General features: G+C 39.6%; 1 protein-coding gene across 2 annotated transcripts in view; it reads right to left on the bottom strand.

Moving 5' to 3' along the window:
- AK5 (adenylate kinase 5) overlaps positions 1-21,399 on the bottom strand; it is a 202,144-nt gene extending 180,745 nt beyond the window's left edge. The window contains exons 1-5 of one of the 2 annotated variants that reach the window (XM_024565514.4): positions 21,012-21,399; positions 16,716-16,902; positions 6,754-6,921; positions 2,646-2,815; positions 2,424-2,537 (exon numbers count right to left, since the gene is read on the bottom strand). In XM_024565514.4, coding sequence (XP_024421282.2) covers positions 2,424-2,537; positions 2,646-2,815; positions 6,754-6,921; positions 16,716-16,902; positions 21,012-21,071 — 699 coding nt within the window. In that variant the 5' untranslated portion in view covers positions 21,072-21,399. The remainder of the gene's footprint in view (positions 1-2,423; positions 2,538-2,645; positions 2,816-6,753; positions 6,922-16,715; positions 16,903-21,011) is intronic. The other variant, XM_024565515.4, reaches the window with a different exon arrangement.
- Between the last annotated feature and the right edge of the window lie 2,174 nt (positions 21,400-23,573).

Raw genomic sequence — 23,573 nt, 5'->3', positions numbered from 1 at the left:
TCTAGGCTGCCATAATGCCAACCGAAGAAGATGTTGAATCGATCGCCTCCAGACCCAGAGTACAGCTGAGGATAGCACACGCAAGTGACTGCACATTCTAAAGAGAGACACCCAATGGTCCTACAGATCTTGCTAACAGGGACCCCCAAACTAGTTTTGTGACTCTTGGCCCATCACTGTGTCCTGGCTGTATCAGAGAAGGGGGGATTGATTAGGGACCTAGAGAGAATTCCTGGAGAGTTATACATTCTCAGCCCCTTTTCTCCTACCTGCCCCATTATAAGCTACATGAGGAAGAATTTCAGGATTCTGAGATGTCACTTTAGGTTTCTGAGCCTGAAGCAGGCTCAACCTGAGGATAGCAGAGATATATTGAACTGAATGACACATTAAAGTCTTGATTTAGATTAAACAGAGCTTTTTTAAAAAATTAATTTTCCCCAGATATTTTGGGACATAATTGGGGCTTTTTCCATACCTGAAAATGAGATTATCTGTTAATGTTTTTAAAGTAAGGAGAATAGCTACGGGGTCTCCCTTAGCCATTATTCGGAGGAGGAGAGAGAGCCATGATATAGCATGACTGAAAGGCAATAGAGAGAATCAAATAGTGTTTCACGCCTGTGCTTGCCAAGTGCATCTCACTCAATACATGGGGCGAGGACCAGGTTTGGGCGGTAATGCCTCTCCATCTGGCTGTCATGCCTCCACCAGTAGCCGAGAATCACAGGGAATGGCTGCCATAGCATTTTCAAGAGCCGTACCATGTGGCAGCAATAGCAACAAAACACTGTATTTTTCTACTGTTCTCTCTTCAAGGCCAGAGCCATTAGAGCCAAGCATTTAAACTGAGTAAGCACCAGAGGTTCTGGACTAACTGTGGGAGGAGGAAACCTGAGGAGAGGAGAAAGATGCTACAGCACAACAGGTGTCCCAATACAGTGATGTGGAAGATTCAAAGAAAGGCTTTATGAAGTTGCCTTCTGGCCTTAAACTCCCTAACTCCACACTTGTCTCCTAGGAAAATCAACGTACATCTTATTTGACTTAATCCTCTCTGATACAATATCTGTAATATGTTAAACGCTTCTTTAAGTAAGTACAAAAAAAGATAAACAAGTCTGTAGAAATATGGACAAAGGAAAGCCGGTAATTCACACAAGAAAGAAATACAAATGGTCACTAAGTATCTGAAGATATACTTAACCTACTTAGTAACTCAAGACATGTAAATCTGAAAAATGAAATACCATTTCTTACATATTAGATTGATAAAATTTTAAAATATGAACTATATCTAGTTAAAAAGAATAAAAATTGTATCTGGAAGAAACAAAGTCTCTCAGTCAACGGTAATGGGACTATACTTGGAAAGACTCTGCAGGACAGCCTGCAAATAACTACAAAGAGTAAAAATGCATTTGTACGCGAATATGTGCGCATGTGCACGCATGGGTGTGTAAGTGTGTGACGCACAGAAAAAAGGCCTGGAATATATATGAACAGCTTAATAGTGTTTTTATCCGGAGAGGAGGGTCAGCGGAATGGAAGAAGGGTATTAATGAAATTTCACTTTTTATGCCAGTGCTTAAAAGTTTTATAACCATACATTATTTTTTAATTAAATATTTCAAATGAAAAATTAGTTACACTAGCTTTTCAAAGGTTAAATAGATACCCAAAATGTTTTCATTGATTTATTTCCCTTCAAAATAGATGTGTTAGGTACACAGCAGGCATAATCTACTCAATTTTGAGTAAATTTTGGTAACCTGAACCCGACTTCGTTATAGGGAGGCAGTTTATTATTTCACAACCCAGAGAAGGGGGCTTCTTTAACTGGTAACAATGCAAATACAAGTGATATTTTATATTCCTGGGCAGTACTAAATGCGGCTTGTTTTTAGTAATTAAAGATTAAAAATACAATTTTAGGGATTTGAAATAAAGGTTAGGAAATTGGTGTTTTTAATAAAAATAATTACTTCTATTATTAGTTTTCATCTTTTCTTTTTGGCAGAGACTGTCTTCAGTTTTTTAAGCTTGTGTGCCAAGGAAATGACCTTCTGCCACCTCCTACTGAAGTCCTTGCCTGTTTTCAGATCAGAACTCATTCCAAGTAACAGCAAGTATTCCAAGAAATCCTCTTTTAAAAAAGCTCAAAGTTTTAAGTAAAAAGTAGGTCACTTAAAATATAAGGAGTCCTGATTGAGTGCGGGCCTGTGAAGCAAAGGGTCACCAGTTAGATTCCCAGTCAGGGCACATGCCTGGGTTGCAGGCCAGATCCCCAGTAAGGGGTGCTCGAGAGGTAACCACACATTGATGTTTCTCTCCTTTTATCCTTCCCTTCCCCTCTCTCTAAAAATAAATAACTTTGAAAATAACTAAATAAAATAACATAAAATATAAGGAGACATTCTTACTTGGTCCTCAAAAGACAGAGCCTGGGCAACATCTCTTGGAAATCCATCAATAACGATGCCCTCTTCATCAGGTATCTGCATCAATTTCTGTTTTATCTCTGTAATTGTTGTTTCCTTTTGTAAAGAAAATAAGATGAAAAACCACAGTTAAACTTAGTATACTCACAACTGGTATAAAAACTACAGAATTATTTTTTTAAAAAGCAAATTGCCCAGCAGTACCTGTGGGGCCAGTTCTCCAGTTGTAATTATTTTGGCAATAAGACTCCATTTCCTGTTGCTGCTGGCACTGTGGATCTTCTTTCTTAATAATTCTCCCACTGAAATGTATTGGAATCCATAGCGTTCCGCGATTTTCAAACTCTGAGTACCCTTTCCACTTCCTGGACCACCTAGCAATTGAAATGGGCAAAACTGTGACCTTCTCATACAAAAAGAAACTCCCTTTTATACAACAACTACCTTTGTCTTGAGATGCAGCTCCCAGACCAACAGCACCGGGGTGGGTAACTGTCCCACTTTTGGCATTCCCAACCCCATTCCTGAATGCAGAGCAAGTGCGGATTAACCAAGGAGAGCAGAGAACTGTCATGATCAACTGCATTCGATGAAAGAGACAGTCTTCCTTGCAGATGAAAGAAACCTTCATTGTTTTTCTGTGTAAACACTCATATGTTTTCCTCATAAACAACTACGTCATACAAAGGACAATGAAGTAACAGACGTATGTTTCATGTCAGCAAAGAGTTAATGTGCAATATAGTGAAATATAACAATTATTTTTGACAAAGGCAAACAAATATTGACATGACTTATCTAAATTTTTTGAACTTTTTCTGTTCATGTGTGTCCCTGCCTTATCTCCTTTAAGTTCAAAAGGAGTTTTATGCAGTAAATATGCCAAGTGAATAAAATAGATCCTTAAGGTAGAACAATTTTACAAAACTCATGATAATTTTGATTTTATGATACATTAGGGTGAAATAATCAATACTTTGCAATACAACTCAATGCTAATCATTGTTAGTTGTCATTTATTCTTAAAAACGTAAGTACTAAAATAATTATAAATACAGGTCTCAGATTTTACATCCAAATCATATTAACTTTAGTTAATTTACATTTCTAAACAACCTAGATGAATAGGAATCTAAAGTCTGAGCTAATTTCAAAATAAAGCACAGAGCAACCAGCCCAGTATGATTCATTTGCTGACAGTTATCAAAATGAAATATTTTCAAATACTTGAGCATAAATTACTGACTGTAGACAACAAAATCTCATCAAAAGTCAATGTCTAATAAAATGCTTTGGTAATATTCACTGAAATATAATTGTAATTTATTAAGCAATGTTGAAAATAAAAATTCAATAGAAAAGTGAGTTGATGTTCTACCTACTAATTCAAAATATTAATTTTGTTTGCATGTAAGTCATTTTATATATAATTATTTAGTAAATTTTTAAATTCTTTTTGCAAATAATGTAAGTAAAAAAGAAAAACAGGTGTTTTGTTTTGTTTTTTACAAGGAGGGTTCCAACTGGGTAGAGTTAGTCAGCCAGGGCTTATTTTCTCACCAAAAATTTAATGTGCAGGGGTCTAAAATCAACTAATATAATGAGATCCATTTCTTAACCTCAATCCCAGATAATGTATCTGACAATATCTGGCTTTCACCTTTTTTATTTCTTTATTAAACTTAGAATAGGGATTTGTTTACATTTTTGATCATTCTCTTTCTAAGAACCTTTAAATTCTATCCTAGTAATTTAATGTAATGTACTATTACCAGATTAAATTAATTACTTTGTAAATCAGAAGTTAGTTTGGGTTCTAAATAGCTGCTTTTAGTCTATTAACCTATGGGCAAATTATGGATTGGCTTGAAGAAAAAAATTATATGACCACTCCATCAAAAAATTTAAACTGATTTGATCCCTGAAAAATAAGAGTTATTTTTTGTAAGCCGTATTTTCACCCTTAATCTCACAAACCATCAAACTAATATATTAAAAAGTCCACTGAATTAAAAAAATTAAACACTAAGAAAGTATGGCACATTCACAGAAAAAAATTGGTTTTTGTCAACTAATGGAAGCAATAGCAGATAACAACAAAAAATTGATTAGCACAATTGACAGAGAATAGCATTAATTTATTGGATGAGTTTGGCTACTTATTTATTCTTTTTTAAAAAATATTTTATTTATTTATTTTTTAGAAAGGGGGAGGAAGAGAGGGAGAGAAACATCAATGTATGGTTGCTTCTCGCACACCTCCTACTAGGGACCTGGCCCACAACCCAGGCATGTGCCCTGACTGGGAATTGAACCAGCAACCCTTTTATTTGCAGGCCGGCACTCAATCACTGAGCTATACCAGCCAGGACTACTTATTTATTCTTAAATATTAATTTTACTTTCTTCTCTCTGAACTCAGAGTGAGCTTAAATTTTGTTGTATTTATTTATTTATAATACTTATAAATATTAGGATCCATCTAACTCTTAGATTTTATGATTACATTAACATAAGAGAGATTAGTATCTGTACCAAGAAGGGCACCTCAAAAAAAAGTTCTGTAAATCCAGAAGGAAATTTTGTTTATTTGGATGTAACACCATGTAAGTATCTGTACCTCCCCAACCAGTTTTCCAGGTTGGAAAGTAAAAATTTATAAGGTTTAGGCACAATTATGTTATAATTACTCAAAAGTCATAAAATGGCTCCCGTTTTTTTAGATAACCTAACTTCTGGCTTTTCCTTTCTTCTTTATCTCAATCCTCTAAAAGTTATTTATAATCATTGGTTTTATATCATTCTTGTAATACATAAAATGTTACATATAGCATGCCAGTCTAAAACCCAAAATCACACCCTTGGAATGCAAATTGATTTTACTGAGTAAAAAAAGAACTCTTACTTGGAGGAAATTTGAGCATTCATGTCTTCTCCAAAGATCTTGGTTTACTGAAATACTTTAATCATTTTTATATAAAATTCCCACCCACAAAACATGCGCCTATGGGCTGTTTTACACGAGGGTAATTTAGTATTATACTTTTTTTATGGTCCATCAAGCCTCCTTTGTTCATTCCATTAAAAATCATTTCATTATAAATGGTAAAATAATTTCCAGTTATTCTGTACCTCCTCTAATAAAGCATTTCTTTGTCTTATAGCTAAGGATCTCAGAATTTTAAACACATACACAAAAATTCCATTTTTAAGAATAGAGAGAAGTTTATGACACGAGTGACTCCATACACTATAAGAATATTTTGACTTTTGGAAAGTTGATTTCTCTATTTCCTTTCTATTACATTATTTTAAACAATTCAGGGTTAAATATGTTTGGGATTCCATTTTCATTACACTTAGGGATATTAGAGTTTCTAGGACCAGTTCTGTGCATGAAGGCTGTATACATTTTGCCCTCTGTTAACACTTGCTGGCTAGAATAGCTTTGAGTAGTTCACATTAGATTTTTGCTTTTGGTAATCACTGTGTAGGCCGAGTCAAACTGGAAAGTGAGACAATAGCTACATATATTTCATGGTCACAGGTCTCTTCATATTTTTTTATAGATTTTGAGGAAATTAGAATTTGCAAGAGAGGTCAAAAAAGGCATTCTGGAAAAAATACTTAAAACATTTTCAATATTTATTCTTGTGAAGTGGCATCAGACTGATACTTCTCTATTCAGCATAAGATTCATAGTGGCGATTAAAAAATTAACTACTAATTTTTTAATTAATTCTCAGATGTTATATGCTGTGTAAAGCACTTCTCTTTTAGATATGCTTTTCTAATAACATCAAAACTTACATTTTATTGTAGTTGCCAGTTTGCCATAAGGAAGATTCATTTATGCATCGTTACCAACTTATTATGATTGTTATTATTGTTCCCTCTAAAGGTAATAGTGAATAAATATTAATTTTGTTGAGTTAAAGTTAAAAACATATCATGTCTAGAAAACATCTAATAAATTCAGTTATCTATGTTAAAAATTGGACAAAACCGCAGGACAAACATTTCTGAAGGGGTCAGCACTTACTTTCAATTCATTATATAGGAACATGACCCTCTAATGGATTCTATAAAAGTACAATAGCATTAGATTGTATAATTATAACAATTTGTTTTATTGAAAATTATGCTAAAATATTTCCATCTACTTGTTTCTGGAGCCTTTGTTTCTATTGATTGTCATTTTTTATCCACTAAGTATTTGCAAATGTGATACATAATTGACATAATTTTTTGAAATGTAAATATATAAATGAAGTTAGAAATAGTATGAGAATTTTGCTTTCTGTCCTCATACCTATGACAAGAATGATTTTTGGTCGAGGTCTAGTAGGATCGAAAACCTCATATTCCTCAATTAACTCCGCAGTCTCGGAGAGGTCCGTGTCACTTTCTATGGAGAATTGATGGATTGGAGGGAGCCGATCATACCGCCGATATGGAAAATTTGAATTTTCAGGCATTACTGCAAAAAAGTAAGATAACTTTGAAAAGGAAAAAAATAATAGCAGAACAAATCTTTCTTGCACTTACTCAATTAGTACAGAACATGTAAAAACTATAAATGAGTTTGATTTTTTTTCAACTTGAGGAAGACCCTATCTCATAAGTATTCAGCAAACCTTTTGTTAAAGGGTCAGAGAGTCCATAATTTGGGCTTTGAGGGACATGCGGTCTTAGACTCAACTTGGCCACAGTAGTAGGAATGCAGTCATAGACAACATACAGAGTAGGGCAAAAGTAGGTTTACATTGTTCATGTGAAAAATAATGCATAATTAATAATACAAGAACATACAGCTGTGAACCTCTTTTTGCCATACTCTGTATAAACAAAGGGATGTACTTGTATTCCAATAAAATTTTATTTATAAAAACAGACAGTGAGCCAGAGTTGGCCCATAGGTCATGGTTTGCCAACTTTGGCCTGAAGGAACCTTCCTAAATACTGCCTAGTCTTGCTTGGTCATTTTTATACATCCTGCTCTCTGCATATGATACTCGCTAGACTTGTGTAATATACACAACCATCACAACTTTCACAACCACATGTAACTCCCCAAGGAGTCAATGCTATGCATAACATATTTCATGTATTTAATAAATACAGGACACAATCACTACGATGCAGGCACTCTGATGTAGTCCAGTGGAATGGCTCGGTGGCATAGTGCACAAAAACTTAGGGTCCTGTTATAAGACAGGTAAAACGGCAGCAGACAATTTCTACATTTAGAATATCTTTCAATGTCAGTGAATTTTACTTTCCCAATATTGATTATCATTAACTTCCTTGATTTATAAATGTAACTGATGATTTAAGTTTACACCTACAATGGCAGAAGTTCAATGAATGGGTAGATCCATTTGGGTTGGAGTGGTAGGAAAGGACTTGCACAAGACACATGGCCTGAACCTTGAAAGACAAGTATATCTCAGTTGGTGGAAACAAAACCCAAAGATTCAGAGTTGGAAATACAAATGAAATATTCCAAAGGACCACAGGACAGAGCTAGAAAGCCCAAGTCAGGCAGATGGTCTTAACCAATTGTCTCTCTCTCTATATATCATGGCTCCTTCCTTTCTCACCCCATGTCTCAGTATTCCAGAAGGCAGAGAGAAGCCCTAACTACCCAAAGACACCTGCACAAAGGAGACAGGAGGACACCTGGCCTTCCATGAGGGGACTGCTGGATTTTAGTGTGGCATAATTTATACCCCCTTATGGGGTGTTGATCAGGTAGAAATTCCCATTCTCTGTTTGTACGATAAGTGAGGTCACTGACTACTGTCCCACTGGACTCCCTTAAGTTCTACAAAAGGAATGGAGTGGTCTGCACATAACGGTGGGTATTCCTTCTGGGGAGATTCTGGGGAGGCCTACGTCAGGGAAGGCACTGACAACAGTATCCTGATCTGCCTTGGAGTTGAATTACTTCACCCAACACAGGGCAATACTAGGCATTATCCTTGACTACTTTCCCCCTCATTCTTCATATCTACTCCCACTGACTTTATTTTTTTAAATGTAATCTTTATGGTATTTTTTCCCATTACCACTTAAGTCTCCTTATACTCCTCCTTCCCCCAACAATCACCCAACAATCACCACACTGTTGTCCAAGTTCATGAGTCCTTTATCTTTTTGCTCAATCCCTCCACCCCCTAACTACCCAACCCCACTATCTGTCATCTGCTCTCCTTCTATGAGTCTGACCCCATTTTCCTTTTTAGTCCAGTTTGTTCATTAGATTCCACATATAAATGGAATCATATGATATTTGTCTTTCTCTGGCTTATTTCACTTAACACAGGTCCATCCATACTGTCACAAAGGGTACAATTTTTTTCTTTCCTTTTTTTTTTAACAGCCGAGTAGTATTCCATTGTGTAAATGTCCCACAGTTGTTTTATCCACTCATCTACTGATGGACACCTGGGCTGCTTCCCTATCTTGGCAATTGTAAATAATGTTGCAATGAACATAGGGGTGATTATGTTCCTTCATATTGGTGTTTTGGGTTCCTTTGGATATATTCCCAGAAGTGGGATAGCTGAGTCAAAAGGCAGATCCATTTTTAATTTTTTGAGATATCTCCATACTGCTTTCCACAGTGGCTGCATCAATCTGCATTCCCACCAACAGTGTCAAAGGGTTCCCCTTTCTCCACATCCTCACCAGCACTTGTTTGTTGATTTATTGATGATAGCCATTCTGACAGGTGTGACATGGCATCTCATTGTAGTTTTAATTTGCATTTCTCTGATGATTAGTGACACTGAGCATCTTTTCATATGTCTGTTGGCCATCTATATGTCCCCTTTGGAGAAGTGTCTATTCAGATCCTTTGCCCAATTTTAATAGGATTATTTGATTTGGTGTTAAGTTTTGTAAGTACTTTATAAATTTTGGATATTAACCCCTTATCAGATGTATCGGTGAATATGTTCTCCCATTCTGTGGGTTGTCTTTTTATTTTGTTGATGATTTCCTTCATTTTGCAAAAAAAACTTTTAGTTTGATGAAGTCCCATGTTTATTTTTTCTTTTGTTTCCCTTGCCTGGGGAGATATATCTGATAAATTTCTATGAGGAATGTCCGAAATTTTGCTGCCTATATTTTAGGATTTTTATGGTTTTGGGTCTAACATTTCAGTCTTTGATCCATTTTGAACTTATTCTCGTGTGTGGTGTAAAAAGGTGATGTACTTTCATTTTTCTGCACGTATCTGTCCACTTTCCCCAACACCATTTATTGTATAAGCTATCTTGGCCCATTGTACGTGCTTGCTTCTTCTGTTGACTATTAATTGACTATAAAAGTGTAGGTTTACTTCTGGGTTCTCTATTCTGTTCCATCGATCTATGTGTCTGTTTTTATGCCACTACCAAGCTGTTTTGATTATGGCCTTCTCGTGTAGTTTAATATTAGGAAGCATGATTCCTCCAACTTTGTTCTTCTTTCTCAGGATCGCTGCTGCTAGGCGGGGCCTTTTGTGGTTCCATATAAATTTTTGAAATATTTCTTCTAGTTCTGTGAAATATGTCATTGGAATCTTGGGAGGAATTGCATTGAATCTATAGATTGTTTGGGGTAGTATGGATATTTTATTGACATTAATTCTTCCTATCCATGAACACAGTATGTGCTTCCACTCATTTGTTTCTTCTTCAGTTTCTTTCTTCAATGTCTTATAATTTTCTGAGAACAGGTCTTTTACATCCTTGGTTAGGCTTATTCCTAGGTATTTTATTCCTTTTGAAGCAATTGTAAGTGGGATTGTTTTCTTCATTTCCCTTTCTGTTAGTTGGTTATTGGCATATAAATATGCAACTCATCTCTGGATATCAATTTTGCATTCTGCTACTTTGCTGAGTTCATTTATTGGATCTAGTAGTTTCTCGGTGGAATCTTGTGGCAGACTCTGGCCCGCAGATTCTGCGTGTTGTGACTGAATATGAAAACAAATGCACAGACTACTGCAGTTCTGTGGAGAAAAAGGGAAGGTATGGTACTCTCAAGATGAGAGTCCTGCGGCCACTTCTCTCAAGGGGAGAGCACCTTGGCCACTCTCTGAAGGGGAGAGTGCACCAACCCTTGCCTGGACAGGCTTTTATTGTTTTTCTCAGGTTTTACATCAAAGAAGGATTTATTATCTATTACATAGAATATTGTTGTCTACATTTTAGGTACAATCAAAGAAATGAAAATAACAAATGCAGAAGGAAAAGGTGGTGAGATGATTAGCTCTGTTCTTGGGAAAATTCACACAGGCTTTGGAAATTACCTTGACGATAGGCACTAAACATCTACGGTTTTAGACCAGGGTGAGGGAGTTTTAGCAAGAGCGAGCCATAACACTGTGAATGCATTTTCTAGGCCTGATTCCTATGGGAAAACCCGGTTTGAGGGTCGGGCTCTTGCCCACCACTTCGCTTCTGTAAGTTTTCCATACAGAGCTGAGTCACATTTGCCAGATTTAAAACAAACTGGTTCCCTGCAGAATCTTTGGGGTTTCTATGTAAGTATCATGTCATCTGCAAATAAAGAGTTTTATGTCTTCCTTTCCAATTTGGATGCCTTTTATTTCTTCTTCTTGCCTGATTGCTGTGGCTAGGACTTCCAGTACTATGCTGAATAAGAGAGGTGAAAGCAGACATCCCTGTCTTCTTCCAGATCTTAAGGGGAATGCTTGTAGTTTTTGCCGATTGAGTATGATGCTGGCAGTGGCTTTGTCATATATGGCCTTTGTTATGTTTAAGTGTGTTCCCTCTATTCCCACTTTGCTGAGAGCTTTGATGATAAATGGGTGCTAGATTTTATCAAAAGCTTTTTCTACATCTATTGATATGATCATATGGTTTTTATACTTCATTTTACGTGGTGAATATTTATTGATTTACAAATGTACCAAACTTGCATTCCCGTAATAAATCCCACTTAATCATGTTGTATGATCTTTTTGATGCATTGCTGTATTCGGTTTGCTAATATATGTTGAGGATTTTAGTATCTATGTTCATCAGGGATATTGTCCTATAACTTTCTTTGTAGTGTCTTTATATGGTTTTGGAGTTAGGATAATGCTCGCCTCATGAGTTTGGGAGCCTTCCCTCTTCTTGAACTTTATGAAATAGTTTGAGAATGAGAGGTTTTACTTCTTCTCGGAATGTTTGGTAAAATTCACCTGTGAAGCCATCTGGTTCTGGGCATTTGTTTGTTGGGAGTTTTTTGATTACTGAATTTCATGAGTTGTAATCTGTCTATTCAGATTCTCTGATTCTTCCTGATTTAGTTTGGAAGATTGTATGTTTCTAGGAATTTATCCATCTTTTCCAGGTTGTCTAGTTTGCTGGCATATAGTTATTCATAACATTTTCTTACAACATTTTGTCTTTGGTGTAAGTTGTTATATCTCCTGTTTCATTTCTGATATTTATTTGGGTCCTTTCTCTTTTTTTCTTCATGGGTGTGGTTAAATGTGTGTCAATTTTGTTTATCTTTACAAAAAACCAGCTCTTGGATTCATTGATTTTTTGTATTTTTTTTTTTAGGCTCTGTTTCATTTATTTCTGCTCTAATCTTTACTATTTCCTTCCTTCTACTCACTTTGGGCTTTGTTTTTCTTTTTCAAGTTCCTTGAAGTGTGAAGTTAGATCATTTATTTGAGTTTCTTCTTCTTTTTATAAAGTATATATTTTTGATTATGCTATTACAGTTGTCCCAATTTTTCCCCTTTGCTTCCCTCTGCCCAGTAACTCCTTTGCTTCAGCAATGCACCCCTTAGTTCATGGCCATGGGTCATACTTGTAAGTTCTTTGGCTTCTCTGTTTCCTATACTATTCTTCACATCCCCCTGTCTATTTTGTACCTACCAATTATGCTTCTTATTCCCTGCATCTTTTAGACCATCTTTAGACCACACTTCTCAGGGGGAACCCCATGACCACTAAAATATCCCTCCAGCACTTCAGCTGCTGCCCATGGGAGCCCAGACAGCCCTCTCACATCTCCTCTGCACTTCCTACCAGTCATGTTGTGGTGAAGTGGTTTCTTCTGTCTGTCCACGGTTTTAAGGCTTCTCTCCAGCTAGTGTTAAGTTGGTTATTCTGGATGATTTCTCTACAATTTAGTTGTAAATCCAGGTGGTCTTGGGAGGAGGTTAGTGTAGCTTCCACTTATTCCTCCACTATCTGGGATGCAATCCTACCCAAAGAATACTCCCATTGAGTTTAGCTCCAAAACACACCCCAAATCCACATCCACTACCACAACCCTTCCCCCAGCCACCATCATTTACCTGAACTACAATAATAGACTCTTGCATGTCTGCTTGCTCTCACACTTGTCCCCACAATTCATTGCCTAAAATGTTCTTTCTCTGTTGGTCCCATGGCTTATTTATTCTTGCCATTCAAATCTCAGCTTAAATGTCACCTCCTATAAAGAGGACTTTAGTGACATTTTAATCTAGGTAGGCCACCCAAGTAATTTTGAGGACATCACTAATTATGCTCCACACCGCACCTACCACTTCTCCATCTGAGAGGTCTCTTACTCATTTATTGTTTGTCTTCTCCCACTGGAATGTATGTTCCAGGACAGCAGGGTCCTTACCTAGCTGGAGCTCTGTATCCCTGGGATCTAGAACTGTGTTTAGCACAACATCAGTGTCCAACATTTGTTGAATTAATAACAAAGAGAACAGGCTTGTTGAAATAGATGGTTTCCCGTGGGGAAAAACCAGAGGGTGGGTAGGTAGAGTGTTGCTAAAATGTGGAGGGCTTTGAATACCAGAGTAAAGGTGTTTAGCTTTAATCTGGTAGAAAGCCAGTGGAGGGATTTGGGAGAGGGTGTAGAAAAGTGATACGATGAAATATGAAATTTTTAAAGGAAGATTACTCTAGTTGTGGTTAGAATGGATTTGAGTAAGGAAAGACTAGTAGCAGAAATAATAGCATCTAAGAGGTTGTTACAGTAATCCACACGTAAGAAGTTAGGGATTAGATTAGAGGGGTAGTACAGGAAATGAAGTGAATGGCTGGATGCAAAGGGCATGGTTAGAATTGGGAGAAGAGAAATGAAAGGAAGTGACAGTTCAGAACCAATTGCCATGTTTCAAGTCTAAAAGAGTAAGGAACACATTGCACTTCATACACTACGTTTCTGCCCTCTCTTCCCTGTTCCACAAATACTGAGCTTCTCTCCTTCCTGTCTGCATCATAGCCTCTTCTCTGCACCAGGAACTTCTTTGTCTGTTCCCTAGTATACTTCAATCTCATCCATCCTTGTCTAGCTAACACCCACTTGGCTTACTGTCTCTATCAGCATGTCACTTCTTCCAGGATGTCTGTCCTGAACCCCAGCCTAGAGTGGAATCACCCTCCTGTTGATATGGTTAGTTCTACAACATATGACATTTCTTGTAGCACCTATTGTGCTTCTAATTCTATTTTTAATGCCTGACTTCATTGCTAGACTGTAAACTCCAAGGGGGAAGGTGCCATGTTTGTTCTTTCTTGGTGCATACATGCGCAGTCCTAAAAGAGTGTCTGACACAAAGCATGCAATAAATGGTTATCTTATTGCTCAACCGACTCACTGACTTCATGGAAATAGGAAAAGGAGAAGGGAGTGTTGGTTTTGAAGCAATATGGTATGTTTGTATGTTTGGTTTTGGATATGTTGAGTACAAGATGACAACAAGTCCAGAAGAGAAGCTCTATCTATGTTTGAAAAGAGGGGACTAGAACTCTTATCCACAAGCAATTATTTGTTAAATTGTACACATATAGCAAAAAAGTAGATGCTCATCTCATATTTATAGTAAAGTGTTTTAAAGAACTGTCAGCCAAATTTATCCTTGCTTTTTATCATGTTTTTACTTAGAAAAGTAATTTGTTTTCAGGGGTGTCCAACCTTTTGGTGTCTCTGGGCTACACTGGAATAAGAAGAGTTGTCTTGGGCCACACATTAAATACATAAACACTAACAGAAGCTGATGAGCAAAAAAAAGGTTTTAAATCAATTTATGATTTTGTGTTGGGCCGCATTCATACCCATGCTAGGCCGCATGTGGCCTGTGGGCAGCAGGTTGGACACCCCTGGGCCTTAAATGATTAAAATGTTTACTTCATTGAATATTTTTTCATTACAACTACATATCGGCATAGCTGTATCAATGTTTTACCAAGAATGCACGAATCACTTTGTATTCCTAGAAATAACCATAATGCTTTAAATTACTATAAGGTTAACAATTTTGTTGAATTTAAAACCTATTCCCTAAATTATAGCTCAAAGCTTCAAAGCAAAAATGTGTAAAGCACTTCATTAAATAAAATTTTATTATTACAGGACAAATCATTGTCTGTCTTTTAGCATATATTCTAAAAAAAGGACAGTGTGATATAACTTCTTGTCCCCATGGTACATAGGAAGCTTCTATATGACGACTAATTAAAGGTCTCTAGTGGGGATTCTGGTGAAGTATTAACAGGTATGGAGAGTAAAATTTATAAGCAATTTTAATTCGAATGAAAGTTAAACCTACATTTTCTATTCATGTTTTAGCTTCTCCTGCCAGGTCAGGAGTTAAAAGCTGATCACCTGTGGGCCCAATAGAGCCCCCTAGATGTGTTTTGTCCAGCTTAACATTGTTCCAAAATTTGTTCTTGCCTTTAGTCAATGATTGTTCTCTCCAGTTCTGCCCCCTGGTTTGACCACAGTTCACACCACTGTTTGTCGCACACTGGCCTGCCTGGCTTCTGTGCATAATCAAGCCAAGTAACAGTATAAAATAGAGATCGATTTCATTGTGTTGCAAAACTGTCACTTTATATAACAGTCTGATAGTGGCTTTTCAACTAAGGCAATGTCATATCCTTTTAGATTTAAATTTAAAAACATAAAAATTTCTTAGACTAAATCCACTAACACCTGAGGTTTGTTAGTGCTTAAGGTTTAGAAAGCAGTTAACCTTATTTGTCTCAGTTGATTTAACTAGGGCATGGGGCATGTATTTAACACTGAGACAGATTCTAACAGTATGACCACACCCTAGGAAGTAAGTTAGCCATTTTGGAAATGTGTATGAACGCTTCAGACCCATGAAAACATCCTGTTCACTCAGGCAGTAATGTACTAGGTGGTATGGCACAGCAGTGATTGGCTAAAGGTGCCCCCTTGAGCACCCAATCCCAAATCACCTAGTGATGACTCCTGCACGGACAGGGAAGGAACCTTCCCCACTCTGGAGATTTTTCCAAGCAAATGTTGTTTCTGCTTTCCCTCTCTGCTTGTGTTTCTTAAAAATTAACACATTTATTTGACTTTTTCCCACACAGCGTTCAGATAAAATCTAAGTGGGTCATGACTAAATAAGATAAACTAAGATTTATTTCCCCTTGTACTTCCAGCAAGTAGAATGATCTCCACTTCAAATTCTGTGTTTATAGCTGGAACTTTTCATGATACAATTTTTGAGGATGGTTTAAATTTGGAAAATATAGTGGGAAAGAATTGATTTAGTTTCCCCTACCTAGAACTGATTCCATTTTGCACGTAATATTATACTTCACAATTTTATCCAGAGCCTGAAAGGCTGGTTGGTTGATGCTGAACCACTAATTTTGATAAGCACATATTTCAGAAAGCTATCAGAATACCATGAATCTCCTCTAAGGAATTCTAGTTCTTAGTTTCCCACTACTCCTAAAATTGTTAAACGTGTTCATGTCTTCTACTTCTTTTATAGCACCCAAGTCTCTAATCTAACGTATTGCATTCAGTAGCTGCTGAATAAATCCTTGTTGAATTAACCAGTATAAACTTCACATGCATTTATGCAGATGCATTAATATCAACTCTGAATTTAGAACCATATTAATAATAAAATCTCTTCCTAGCTAGCAATAACTATCAATTTTGTCTGTCATCTACTCATTTATTTGCAAATGTCTTATTTGCAATTTTAAGAACTATTCATAGTTTGCAAGTGCAATTCATTTCACAAAAAAATGAAGTCAGTGATGTAAAATTTCATTTATAGTGAATTGCTGGACGATAGTATGTAATTGTGTTTGTCTAACCATAGAGGTGATTAGAATTAGTAGCAGAGAGAGATGAATCATGTCCCTGGGCCAAATATCCTTCCAGGAGTTTAGAAACCTAATGAATGAAATCATTGCCTACAGTCTGTATGGTATGTTTTAAGGAGAACTGCTATAACTATGAACGATTATTCTGCATATACATTACCACTTCTTAGAAAGGATCTCCGTGACTGTCCTCCATTGAGAGGAGGTAAGGTCTTCTTTTCAGGGCTGACAAATGTATCCCATTTCACCTTGTCACAGCCGCCTAGTTCCTTTACTTTCTGTAAACAACTTTCCAAGTACTCTACTGGGTCTTCGGGCTTGGAACACATCAGTCCATTCAAAAGGCTCTGAAACAAAACAAAAGGTGCCCGCGCAGGTTTTAAAACCACCTCTGTTAAAATATTGTATGTCCCTTCTCTAAATTCTCAGTTGTTTTTGTTCTTTGCATTTGTCTTTTTAACAAGTAGAGTTGAAATTATGATCTGATTTATTAAGATAACCCCTCACATTTTTAACCGATTAGTTTTCAGCTCAGCATTTTTGCTTTTTAAACAATGTGGGTAACTGAATTGTTTAAAATGGACCAGTTCTATCAACGTGAGGTGAAGTGCAGGGTGTAAAATGCGCCGGTCATTACTGAGCTCATTCCTATCCATCCTTGAAGTCTCTAAGCCTCAGTTTCTTCCTGTGTTGAATGGAAGTAATACCTACCTCAGAGGGTTTTTAAGGAGTAAACACGTAATATTTGTAAAATACATATTAAGCGCTTGGCCCATACGAAGTGCTCAATAAATGCTGTTTTAGTTAATATTATTGTCATTTTAAAGAAATATCCCCTGAGTCCTCAGGTTGGCTTGTGGAGTTCTTCTTCTGCATTCACATGGTACCCAGAAAAAAAACTTACCTGTCATTTATACTGAAATCATTGGTTGACATGTCAGTCCCCTCATTTAAACTATAAATCTGTAAGTGTGGGTCTTATTTATTTTTCAATCTCCAACCTCTGACTCTTTCCCTGGCACGTAGTAGGTGGATAGTGGACAGTTTTCAAATTAGGAAAAACATATCATTCAAAACATAAAGTCCGAGGCTCACAAAAAATGTTGATATATAATGTCCGCTGAGGTTACAGAGAGGAGAGAAAAAGCAAGGTCCTGTATTGCTTTTTCTGTTCCTGGTGTCTGATGTATCACATGTACTAGTTTCTAAAAATGCTACAAATTTGGAAATGCTGACTCCTGGGAACTGGACTGGTGCAAAATATTTTCCTTTAGAGTACTTCACGGAAAAAGAATTTGAGATTATTATCACCAATGTACATTAATGGCACAAAACATAACACACTTTGAAAAGCTGACACCTTTCCTAAATACAGTATTTTACTTTCAAATTATTCGAGTGCAATTTGCTCAAAATGGTAGGCAATTCTTACTAGGTACATTTGTTCTCTGAAATCCTAAATAGTGTGGGCAATAGTATTCAATCAAAACAGTTCAATGGCAGATGGAGGGAAAAAACTAACTTGGGCATCCACCTCCAGTCTGTGTGTTAAAATCCGCTTTACACACACATGCACACATACACACTGTATTTAGATTCTCGCATTCCTCTGTTAACATAGTGAATTCTCAGGCAGTGCTCACTCTGTGTTTCTGTGTGCATTAGCTTACCCAAAGCACTCTCAACCCTATGCAGCATTATTATCCCTATTTTATAGATTAGGAAATCATGATTCAGAAAGGTAAGTGATCAAGGTTCTTCCCCTAGAAACTCAGAGGCCCAGGGTTCCAACTCAATGTTTCTGATTCAAAAACCCATATACTCCTTTCTCTATATCTTGCAAAAATATGATATGGGATGAAAAGAAAATGCCAGATTATCTGTGCACCATGCATAATCCAACTACAATATGAATCATTTGAGATTTGGTCTTTCATTTTTTTATCCTTATTATGGCCTAAAATAGGTAAATTTACTCAATAAAGTTTTATTGTTGTTGTTGTTTTTACTGGGAAATATACATTTCCAGCCTCTTTAAACAAAACTGGTTCCCCACAGGTATTGATTTTACAATGGGGAGGATGCATTCTACTCCTTCATGGATAATTTAAATCCTTTCTTTTAGTAGCCAGCCACCATGACAGGTCCAAGATAACCAGCAAACATTATTGCTCAGTCTCTTTGAGTTAATTGTTTGATAGATACCTAATTGTTAAAATTGATACTTAAAAACTCTGTATACCTATACTGTAGTATTTTTAAACATTTTATTTATTTATTTTCAGAGGGGGGGAAGGGACGGAGAGAGGGAAACATTAATGTGTGGTTGCCTCTAGAGCGCCCCCTACTAGGGACCTGGCCTACAACCCAGGCCTACGCCCTGACTGGGAATTGAACCTGTGACCCTTTGGTTCGCAGGCCAGAGCTCAATCCACTGAACCACACCAGCCAGGGGTACACTGTAGTTTTTAAGAGAGAAAATCCATTTTTGGAAACTTAACGCCTGTGGTTTGGCTGTCTACACCCATCACATGGAGAAGGGCCAGGTTTTACTGCTGTCACTGCCGTGCACCACACAGATTCTCTTTGCTGCCTGCCTTTGGAGGTCACCAGCAGTCTTCCATCTTCCATTGTCCAGGGCTGCATGTAAGTACACTGTATTACTGCATTTCTCCTAAGTGAGCTTACTTCCTTTTTTCTCAGTGCGAACTACTTTAGAATGTCTCATTCATATACAGAAAAGACAAGGAAAGGAAAGCTTAGCACCTGAAAACCAAAACCCTGCCATTACTTATTTGTATGCGAAATGTAGATTTACATGAACAAACTATCAAAATTCTCTGTGGTTACCTTCCACCAAGGAGGAAAAACAATACCCACATTTACTTGTAAAGAGCACTTTACAATCAGGTGAGTCTCTTGCAGATGTTTCTAGTTATTCTTTTAGAAGTGTTGGAAGGAAATTGATCTCCGTAGTAGTATTTATGACAAATACCTTCAAGTCTTGTTTTCTATTATTTACTTTTTGAAAAGAAAAAATAAAATTCTTAACCAGAAGCCTCCAAATCCCCAAGACCTGTCCTTACACAACACCTTCCGGTTATTCTCAAGCACGAGCACCACACTTGCTAGGTTTTGAGCTTCACATACCAGGCTTGTGTTAAGCGGGCGGTTTACCTGGAAATCTACCCTTCAGATGGACCTAAAAACCGTGGCTTGCAGAGGTGAACAAAAAATGAAGATCTGTGATTATGGTGGCCTATTTTTTAAATAATTTGGAAAACAGAATCAAAATTATTTTTCCAAGTGGCCTTTAAAATTTTTCTTTTAACAGAAGAAACCCCTCCAAAGAGCAAAAAGGGGAACTCAGGACCTTTAATTAACTATATCGGTGTGTAGTTATCATTCAGAAATGGGGGTGGGGTGGGGCAAGGTTTGCCGTGAATGGATTTCTCCTTTCAGGACTCGCGCTATGAAGCTTGGCTCAGTTCCATTCTTTTTCTTCTTCCTTTTTTTTTTTTTTTTTTTAACCCAAGCAAAATTTTAAAATTCAAATATGGAGAGAAAGAAAAGGAAGCAAAACAATCCGCGACAGAGACGGTGGTTTAGAACTAACCAAGGTTCCTATAGCTCCTCCAGGCTCCTCTTCCACATTCTCCAAGTGTCCCCGCCCCCGCCGCCTCCCGGGCCCTAGTGCAGATGCTGCTGTGATGCGGACTGAAGACACAGCAACAGGAGACACGCCCGCCTCGCCGTCCCTCTCTGACCCGCATTCTCCGAGGAGTTGGAGAGGGCTGGCGAAAGCTGTGGCCGGGGAGGCGACGCAGAGAACAGTCCCTTCCAAGCAGACGGAAAAACGTGCTCAGGAGTTCATTCACCGAAAGCGCAGAGCAGCGCTGGCTGCCGGCCACCCTGGAGGTAGCGCGGCACTAGATGGGTTTGTTTTTGCATCTTCATCCCTCTCCTCCGAGCTGTCCCCGGCGAGAGCTGCTCTCGTCCACTCGTGCACTTCACCGTGGGGACCCCGACCCTCGGCGCGCGCAGGGGTTAGGGCTCCGTACGCCGCAGTTTCGAGACCTGGCTCGCTGCTGGGCGCCAGCGTCCCCACCTGGCCTGGCCCTCACCTCCAGAGGGCACTGCCGGCCGCCGCCGGTAGCCCACCCAGAGTGTCCGCCTCTGAGCGGTGCAGCCTGCTTCCCAACCCGCTGGCAGACTGAAACTTGGTCTGGGAGATGCGGGCTTCTGAGCCCAGCCAAAGCACAAGGAAACCCTGGCAACTCCCAGGAAAGGCGGCTACCCCCCGGGCGAGTGGGGGGCGCGCTTCTTGCCAGTCCCTTCACTTCCAAGCCCCGCGTCGGCGAGGTGGGACGGGGTGCGGCTTCCTCACGCCGAACCTCCGCGACACACACGCCGATCCTCCCCATCCTCCGTCCCCCTGCCAGTCCTAGCCCCTTACCTCGAAAAGCAGAGGGATTTCCCTACGGGCCAGATATTCCTTGGCATCGTTGGTGTTCATGGCTCTGCCGCGCGTGCCTTGGGCGCCGGCGGGGAGGCTTCAGGCTGCGGCTACCTGGGCTGGGGCTGGCGGGCTCCGCGCTGACGGTGGCCGGGTTTGCGCTGAGCCCGGTGCAGCCTCGTTCTCACGCGCAAACACACGCGCAGCCCGGCCCTTCCAGCCCAGGGCCCCTCCGCCTCTCCACGAGAGCTGTGGACTCTGCGCTCCCTCCGCCCCCGCCTCGGTTCTGGCCCCGCACCCGGGCTGCGGGCGTGGAGTGGCGGTTTCCCGGACTCACACAGCGCGGCGGCCAGGGGAGGGGCGGAAGGAGTGGAGGAGGGAGGACAGAGTGGCGGACGCACGGCGGCAGCCCGCCCGCCTCTCCCGGTCAGCGCGCGGCGCTCTGCGCCTTTCGGAGCCCAGTCTGCCGCTGCGGTCAGCCACGCGGCGCGGGCGGGCGCGGGCTGCGGGGGTGGGCACCGGCGCACGCCGCGGGCCCCGAGTCACACCCCTCCAGGCCGTCCCGGGGTCGCGGCAGCCTGGGACCAGGTGACCAAAGGAAGAGTCGGGGGCTCTAGGAACCTGAGACCTTTCCTCTGTACCTTCGTCTCCACACACACCTCCGCCCGTCTCACCCACACCCCCACAGTTACTCATGCGTCCCTAAGGAACTCCCGGGAAGAAACCTAACTGTCACATAATTTACTATTTATTCCTAAGATCACGATCTTTCATAATAGGAAGCGGGGGATAAGGCGGAAAGGGGGAAATCGAGGTGTGGAATCCATATCCTTACGATAAGTTTTAGATCTTGAGTATTTCTATCCTTCAGGAAAGTTTTGCCAACTGGTTTCGAATTTTTTTTACTTGTTGGTGTCACAAATCCTTACAGATTTCAGTATAAGGGCTTAGAGTAGCCTGAAATCTTCATGAACAGAAGGATTAGTAAGGAGACAACTAGTAAATTATCTCCATAGACAAGGTAGAGGATCAAAGTGGACTGACGGTGGAGAGCTGGAGACCGCTGAAATTGGAAATGTGACTGGTAGGTGGGGTGGGTGGCATCATTGATTCGACTGAGGGGTCGGCCATCAGAGCATCCCAGGGTGAGGATGGGTGGGAGCATAAGGCAGCAATGTAGGTAAAGGAACTTCTTATTACATACCGTTATCAAGGTATAGGCATCTCCCCCTTACCTCCCAGGATGCCTCATTTCCTCCATTAAGATATCTTTGCATTGACTGTTTGAAAGATGGTCCATGCCACCCTGAGGATATGGTCTTTATCTGTGTGCAATGCCCGACTCTTTGGGAGGGCAGGTGAGAGAAAAGGAGACTGATAGGAACGGACATCTGGGGTCCAAGATGCAGACAAACCGTTTCCAAAAATCAGTGTCCAAATGTCCATTTCAAGTTCACTTTGCCGATATTTTCTTGATTCCGTTTCTCCTTGTGCAAACATCTGCTTCTCAAGCCTCCACTATAGCTGTGGTTCTGTTTTACTGGAGGGAGGAAAGTCAAGAATTAATTGAGTTTTGTAAAGGAAACGAAGTTTTTCTGAGCACTTGTGAAACCATGTGGCCTGTGGTAGTCTTAAATGAGGTAGGTGCTCCAGTTCCAGGGAAATGGGTCTCTGCCCTCAGAATATGCCACAGCACTTACAGTCCCAACTTCCATTTCTCTGTTTATGGTAAGTAGCGAAAGCATTGTCTCTTCCCTATGTAACTGTACTTGAAAAGTACCAGTGTCTGTGGCATGAAGGCTTACTTTGTGAACAGGCACAGCTGATGTGGAGCACTTAAGACTGAAGAGGCCACTTTCTGCTTGACCTTCCAAGGTCATCCTTTACAGAAAAGAACCTGGTAGAGCTCAGCTCACCTCCTTCCTGCTGGGGAGGAATGTATCCTGAATGGATATGTGATTCTAAGTGCGCGTTAGTGTAGTCAAGCAAGCATGGCAACTTGCTTGTATAAAGGAAGTAGATGAGAAGGACTGCATTGCACTAAATATTCCAGGTAGCCTGAAAAACGTAGTGACTGGAGATATGGCGGGTTTTCAGGTAGCCTTATGTACTGACAATCAGTACTTTTTGGTGTGTTTCAGATGTACAAAAGAGGCGAGACATTCATAATTACTTTTGCAGAGGGAGTGGTGGCCTGGTAGAGAAAGGATACGTGATACTCACAAGAGAGGAAAGAGAAAGGACAAGGAACAACAAATATACCCTTGCCAGGGGAGAGCTGGCCTACTATTCCCTGATAGGAACTTCTAAGGATGCGTGTGTAGAGGGAGCATGGCCCTTTGCCCTTTGTTTACGTGGGGATGCATTCCTGCAAGTGCTAACCAATCAAGATGACTGCTTCATGTCTGGTGTCTCCACATAGAATCTCTTCTGCCCCCATGTTGGGAGAGCGTGTGGGTTCTGAGAGACAGCAGTGAGTCAGACAGACAGGATCCCTGCTGGCAAGGAACTTCTGTTCTACTGGAGAGTGCACGTGACAAGTGCAAACTGACAATGAGCAAA

Source organism: Desmodus rotundus, chromosome 3 (assembly GCF_022682495.2).
Source record: "Desmodus rotundus isolate HL8 chromosome 3, HLdesRot8A.1, whole genome shotgun sequence".
NCBI classification, from domain to species: Eukaryota; Metazoa; Chordata; class Mammalia; order Chiroptera; family Phyllostomidae; genus Desmodus; species Desmodus rotundus.
The sequence above is the reverse complement of the archived record's forward strand: the minus strand, read 5'-3'. Positions and strand labels throughout refer to the sequence as shown.